This window comes from Apium graveolens, unplaced genomic scaffold, assembly GCF_009905375.1.
Source record: "Apium graveolens cultivar Ventura unplaced genomic scaffold, ASM990537v1 ctg7920, whole genome shotgun sequence".
NCBI classification, from domain to species: domain Eukaryota; kingdom Viridiplantae; phylum Streptophyta; class Magnoliopsida; order Apiales; family Apiaceae; genus Apium; species Apium graveolens.
The window spans coordinates 55656-62687 of NW_027420740.1; the positions used below are offsets into that span (position 1 = coordinate 55656).

General features: G+C 35.0%; 1 protein-coding gene across 3 annotated transcripts; it reads left to right on the forward strand.

Moving 5' to 3' along the window:
- The first annotated feature begins 253 nt into the window (after nt 1-253).
- Nucleotides 254-6811, forward strand: LOC141704493 (uncharacterized). Of its 3 annotated transcripts, none has more exons than XM_074507744.1 (8): nt 254-388; nt 1664-1819; nt 3042-3147; nt 3397-3576; nt 4441-4917; nt 5875-5958; nt 6032-6111; nt 6528-6811. In XM_074507744.1, the coding sequence occupies exons 2-7, from the start codon at nt 1772-1774 to the stop codon at nt 6076-6078; spliced, it is 942 nt and encodes a 313-aa protein (XP_074363845.1). In that variant the 5' UTR covers nt 254-388; nt 1664-1771; the 3' UTR covers nt 6079-6111; nt 6528-6811. The 3 variants fall into 3 exon arrangements, with proteins under 3 accessions (XP_074363845.1, XP_074363847.1, XP_074363846.1); XM_074507746.1 differs by having other exon boundaries at nt 4471-4917; XM_074507745.1 differs by lacking the exon at nt 254-388 and adding an exon at nt 397-463.
- Nucleotides 6812-7032: the final 221 nt, after the last annotated feature.

Sequence of the window (7032 nt, forward strand, 5' to 3'; positions counted from 1 at the left end):
TATGTAGAATTTTGGTAAAAGTGTATTTAACGGAAATCGTGGAAAGAAAAATTGGGACGGAGGGAGTAATAAAAAAAAGAGGAGGGCAAGGAGGGCGGTTTGGTCGGTTTGGATTGGGCTGTTTCGGTCGGTTTGGATTGGTCAGTTTGAAAAACCGATTTTTTTCGGTTTGGTTTTGGTTTTTACCTCCAAACCGACAGATTTAACCGAACCGAACCGTCCAAGCACGAGTGGACAAAAAAATGGGCACGGAGCAGGCAGTAAGTAATAAAAAAAAGGGAGGAGGGCGAGGTGTGGCAGTGACAGTGGAGCTGGTTGTGAGAGTGATGCCGCTGTTGCTGCTGCTTTAATAAAGCTGATCCACTATCTTCTATTTATTCTACTACAGGTAATATCATTTTATTCTACGCCATTTCCTCTTTCATTACTTACATTCATTTTCGTTCCTTTACATTATCCACCTGTAATTCATCTTCTTTCATCTCCTCTCCTGCATCACTTGTTTCCAATTCGTTTGCTTCTGTTCTTCCGAGTTTTCGAGATTTTCGGGTTTTTTTTGTTTGAATTAATTGATTTATATTGCAGATACTCGCTTAATTTTTGATTTTATGTGAATAAACCTTGTTGTTAGACTGTTTTGTTAGATTTTACTTGGTTACGAAGTTATAGAGATATCTCGTTAGTATTGGTTGTAATTCTTTGTTATTTTACGGATTTGTTATGTGTTTTGCAAGTAATGATAGGATATCTCTTAGTAATGGTTGTAATCCTTCCGAATTTTACGGATTCATTATGTGATTTGCAAGTTATAGGATGTCTCTTAGTACAAGTTATAGGATGTCTCTTAGTAATGGTTGTAATCCTGTGTTATTTTACGGACTTATTATGTGATGTGCAAGTTATAGGATTGCTCTCCTAGTAATGTTTGTAATTCTTCGGGATTTCTTATGTTTTATACAAGTTATGGAATATCTCTTAGTAATGGCTGTAATCCTTTATTATTTTACGGATTTATTAAGTGTTTTTCAAGTTATTGGATTTCTCTTAGTAATGGTTGTAATCCTGTGTTATTTTACGATTCATTATGTGATTTGCAAGTTATAGGATGTCTCTCAGTAATGGTTGTAATCCTGTGTTATTTTACAAACTTGTTATGTTGTGCACGTTGTAGGATGTCTCTTATTAATGGTTGTAATCCTTCATTATTTTACGGATTTTTTTTGTGTTTTGCTGATTACCTGTTATGCTTTTATCTTACTTAGGAGTTAGGAGTAGGCCGAAGGTTTCTTAAATTGTGTGCATGAAATCATTAACCTTGTTAGATACTTATTAAAGATTTTTATTATACAGTTTTGCTTAATTTTTTTGGTAGTTGAGATATCTTTGTGATACTATATATGTTGTTCAGAACCAACTGGAATATGGTTCGATGTTTTATCATTATTCGTCTGTCGGATAATTAAATCTTCTAGTCATGATGAAGATCTCTTATATGATTTTTTATAGTTGAGCAAATTTTTCTAATCACGGGTCTACTGTATGTTTCATGTGGATTGGATATGTGCTTTCTTGCCTTAAAGCTTCTCTTAGTAGCTGATGTGGTAGCTTCTTAAATTTATCGGCAAGTGGTATACATCATCACATTTTTTGAATTTATTGGCAGGCGGTATACAGCGTCACATGATATATAACTTTTGGCGGGCAGCACATTATTTCTAAGATTGGAAGCACGCTTTTTTGAGGCATTTTTAAAATTTTGAATTCTTATAAAATGTCTACCGATGAGTCCAGAAAAGTGTCGGGCCAAGATATACAAGCGGTATGCTATCAAGTTCAACTAATTCCTTTTACTGCTACTTCATAACTATTTATACATAGTTTCTCACTCAGGATAAAGATAAGAAAGGTAATATATGACCAGTAAATGATATCATCAAATTAGGTTGTGGAAATAGGTGAATGACTGAACGCAAAAAGACAAATTGTGCCTCTTATTCAACAATTAGAAGAATTTTCCGTATTCATTAAGTAGAAGTTATAAAAGTTTCCCCACGGTCCTTGCTTCGATTAAATAGATTTTATAAAATTTACCCAATTTATCTTTTGTTTTCTTGGATGATGTATTCTTCTGGCTATTAACAAATCACTATTTGGATGCAAGGGGGTATTGGGTTCACGGAGTGGTATGGGTATGGAATTAGGAATCAGATTAGAATGGTATGGGTGGTTGGACCTTGATTCTTAGTATCATTTATTTGGTTAAATGAATCTGTTTGGGTTAAAAAACTATTTGGGAGTCATTATTTAAATCAGTTTTTTATCATATAAAAAATTGTTTCATATTAGTGTTTGTAATTGTTTAAATATAATTATACCCCTTCTATTATTATGTTACCTTAAATTAAGTTTGTAGCTTGTTTTGTGTTAATATATATACATACACAATATGAAATCAAATTGGTATACAGTTTATTATTTCTAAGATCTCTCAGCGACTTCCATGTTACCTAAGATACCCGGAGTTAGTTTAGTAGTGATTTTTTTGTCTACAGGGGCTTCCAGATTTATCTGGCTTTTTGTGTGGAATGTCATATATTTGCACTGTATGATTTTAAGTTTCTGCCGTCGCAAACTACCTGGATTTGACATTGCGACTCCCATGATTCATACAAGTCGCTTCTACCGGTTCTGCTGGGGGTGTCTACCTACCTACAACATTTCAGTTTAGCATTTAATTAGATTCCCACACTTTTAACCGAGTCGTGATTATAATACCATTTATACCGCCTCAATTCACACTTCCATATTCCTCTGGCCCAATGTGACTGGATTGTTCAACCTTCCACAGGCCAGTCCAAAAAGCTGGTTTGATGTACTGAGCAGCGAGTTTAGTAAATCTTGCGAACTGATCGCTGATCAGACTTGTTAAATTACGTGTTGTGAAAGTTGTACTACAATGTTTTGCAGTTTGAAAACATGTTGGAACTTACATTGAAAAAAAAAGCTTTTATGCGCAAATTTTGATCATCAGCTGTTTTTAGGTGCAAAATCTCATTGAACAATGTCTGATCCGCTACATGACTCGGAAAGAAGTTATGAATTTTCTCTCTCTAAAGAAGAATATAGAACCTGCTGTTACCGAACTTGGTATTGTTATATCCTCTTTACTTCTTTAGATCTTTAATGTTATTATCTTTTCTTTGGTCTGTCATACATCTTATAATTTAATGCATATCCGTGGAACAATTGTTGTCACTAAATTCGTCCGGTGTTTTGTTTGTCATAATCTGTGGTATTTTCTATAGTTGATGTTTACATTTTGATAGAAAATGAGCATTCCTGCAGTATGCTTTCTTATTCTTGTCAAGACTAAACATATTTTGGTTCCCCTTATAGTCTGGCAGAAACTCGAACAAGAAAATCAAGAATTTTTCAATGCATACAATTTGAGGTTGACTTTGAAAGAGCAAATAGCGGAATTCAATAAGTTGCTAGATAGACAAGTTAAGATGATGCATCATGCAGACACATCAGGAGTCTCTTACCGACCTGTTAGCGCATCTCATGTCTCACCAAGTAAGATATCTTTTAACATGATTTCAATGTGGACTCTTTAGAGTGTCTAACCTGTTGTGTGATTGCCTCAAAGTGGTAAAGAGAATGTTATGAGTCTTCATTTTGTCACATTCGTATGTTTTGTTTATGTCCACAATGAGAAATGAGTGTCGTTAGGCAATGAGTAGTACATAAATGGATTGTATATACAAATAGCAAATATCTAGGCTCTAAATACTGAACCACTTTTTAAATTTTCTACTTCTTCACAATGTATGAACAAGGACTACATAGGAATTTCCTTCATTTCATATACTTTATTTTACCCGTGCGATGCATAGACAGCGTATTAATTATATTATTTATGTAATATGATTTATTCAATATGTCAACCGAAAAAGTTGGATTTCTTGTTACATTTTCCCACTAAAAGTTAAAACTCTAACTAATATTATATTACTTTTCAAAATTTCTGAATGGGATTAATAAAAATTATTATTTCATTATTAGTAGTTGTTAGGTTATACTGTTAAATCTTTATAACATCCCCCGTATTGGATTTAGTTTCTTATCTCTCAGGAGATCTCTAAATACTATAATAGTGTAAAATTTACAGAATTGTAGTGTGAAACCAAATCCAACCCAACACTATGGTGTAAAATGTACACCATTCTGATTCTCCTAGTCCTTCACAGGGCACCTGGTCAAGTAACTTAATTTACTACCATGTATTATCGTTAATCTCCATTCTGATATTTAACCGTAGTCTTGAATGTATGACTAAAGATTCTGACACTTTTTCGTACAGTTCTGTTCCAGTACGAACTTCTTGACTGACATCATGACATTCCATTGCATTAACTTGATCCTGTTTTATATTGGCAGTGCATCGTAACTCGTCAAGTTATCCTGCAGAAAATGCAGGACATGCTTTAATGACAGAGAGCATGCGGCAGCCCATTACCACTAACATACCAAATGAATTCAACAATCGTGGTTTATCAGTGCCATGCATGCAAATACCTGTTGATATCTCTGGCCAGTCAAGAAAAAGCGAAACCTCAAATGTGATGCTAGCTCAGAATCAAAATATCGGTATGGCACAAAGACTAAATGGTGGGATGCTGAAAAGAGAAGCTGGATATTCCGGCATGTCTCAGTTCATCTATGGGAGTGACAACAATATCATGGAAACACATCCACTCAGTACTGATGCATCCAATTTATTATACAGTGATGTCGAGTCACACACACTACCCTCCCTAAATGAAGCAATGTTGGATGCAGCAGACACAACTAATTTTGGATTATTGGGGAACTATGGTATATCAGACTTGACAACAGAGTTTTCCAATAGTTCTGGTTTGCTTTCCCTCTCATCTGTTCTCCCTTCCTTTCTCGATATATATACGTGCACACACACATATTTGCACATGAACACAGTCAATGCTGCCCCCAGGGGGGGGGGTCTCCCTCCGTCTCTGTGTGTATTTGCCTGGTTGCATGGGTTGCTAAATATTTTTTGTTAAGGTAATTGCCAACATAATATCTAATTTACCACTCCTTGAAAGAAAGACAGCCTATCGGGTGTATATATTAGCACTAAATTGTTTGATACGACAGGATATGGAGTTCTTTAGCTACGCTCCGACGTTCAATTTCAAATAGGGAGGATGAAAGCAAAACCGAAGGATCAAATTTTTACTCCTAACGGTGCTTCCTATTTTATTTAGGAAGGGAGGTTAATATAATTTGACCAACACACTTTAAAGTGCAAAGGGAGAGAATGATAAAGTGCTTTTAAAACATTTCAGTAATTCCAAATATAACGTGATAGTCTAATTGATTCTTTTTCTCTCTTTTTTATTTATTCAAAACCCATGTCCCTCGTACTTACTCTCCTTATGAAGAGGGGATATGCTTGTTAAAGTACTTCACTTCAACTGATCTACTTCCCTCTGCTTTCATTCTAAAAAACCCAGGAGCACGTTGTTACTCCTGACAAGAGATTAACCAATACCTAGTTGGCTGAGTGGATGTTGCTAGACTTTGAGCTTATTGGTTATGTATGTGTGTCTTGCGAGTTCATATATATATATAGAAAGTGTAGTCCTAAAGCTTGAGATTTGAACTACAAACTTGACAAATTCTTTGGGTACTGGTAGACGTTTGGGAGTAAGCTAAAGCAAAAAATTAAGTGCATCACTTGATATAGAATTCATTACTCCTTGTCTAAGATACATTAGTTGCCTCGCTCTGAATCAATTTTATCCTTAACTTGTATATAATACGTATATTCTTTCCTCAAATCATTTTCAGATTTAATGGATAACTACAGGTCTCCCTTCCTAGAGACAGCTCAAGACAATTTCCTTGATTTGCAAAGCAGGGGAGATAATCAAGGTAATTTATCTGAGTTTTAAAAGTTCGTCACAAATGCAAAAACACAAGTACTGAAAAGGTTATACTCTGTCAGGACCAAATACGAGGTTGAACGGGTTTGGAGATTTTCATGGAGACTAATTGGACGATTTAACTGGTACTAATCTTGCACAGGTAATAATGGGTATCAACTATCAATTATGTACATATAATATCTGATGATGTTTTGTTACCATTCTATGCAACGCTTGCATGCAACCTGTTCATATTATTTAATGGCTGTTTTGATATCTTTTTGCAGTACAGCACAACACCTACTAGGTGTTCCTGATTAGTCCTTATGTAAGCAGATCTATGCGATAACATGATGAAAATTAGTAGTCACTTGCAGTCTCACTGCACCCGAAAAATTAAGGAGGTTGTCATAGATTAGGGTAAAGTTATGCAGAAAATGCGATGAACAATTTAAAAGAACTGAAACATTACATGCGAAAAAAAACCCTGGTGTTGCATGATCAATACTAATACTTTTGTTGTTTCAGCTTACACCGAAAATGACCGTGTTGCTTGCCATTATCACTTTGTTGCAGGTTCAGCTGCATTACTCTGCTGGCAAAGAAACTTTTGTAGATAACAGCTTAACATGCAAAAATATCATCATCCGAGACATAGTTACAATGGATGATAGTGGAAAGTTAGTGCTGGTTTTGAAGAAGGAATAACGGTGGAAGTTTAAACAAATGAATCGCCTGTTTGGTAATTAGGTATTTCTTCAGTTGTATAATATAAATGATAGACTTAAATTTCCTGCTCATGAAATTTGTTTCTGTATGTTAAAACTAAAGATTGTAATGATAAGTAGGATTTTAGAGACTTTCCCCTATCCTCAGCTCTAGTTTTCGATGCTTTAGTGATCAGGTAATCCTTTGCGGCCTTTAAAACTATTCGTCGCCAACTGGCTACCTGCTACATTCTTCCACCATTTTCTTATCACACAATCATTAAACCTTGTTTTAGATTTCATTTTATTCAACCATTGCAACATGATACTGCCATTTCAGTTTTCTTTGAATAATACTCTCTCCGACCCGCCCA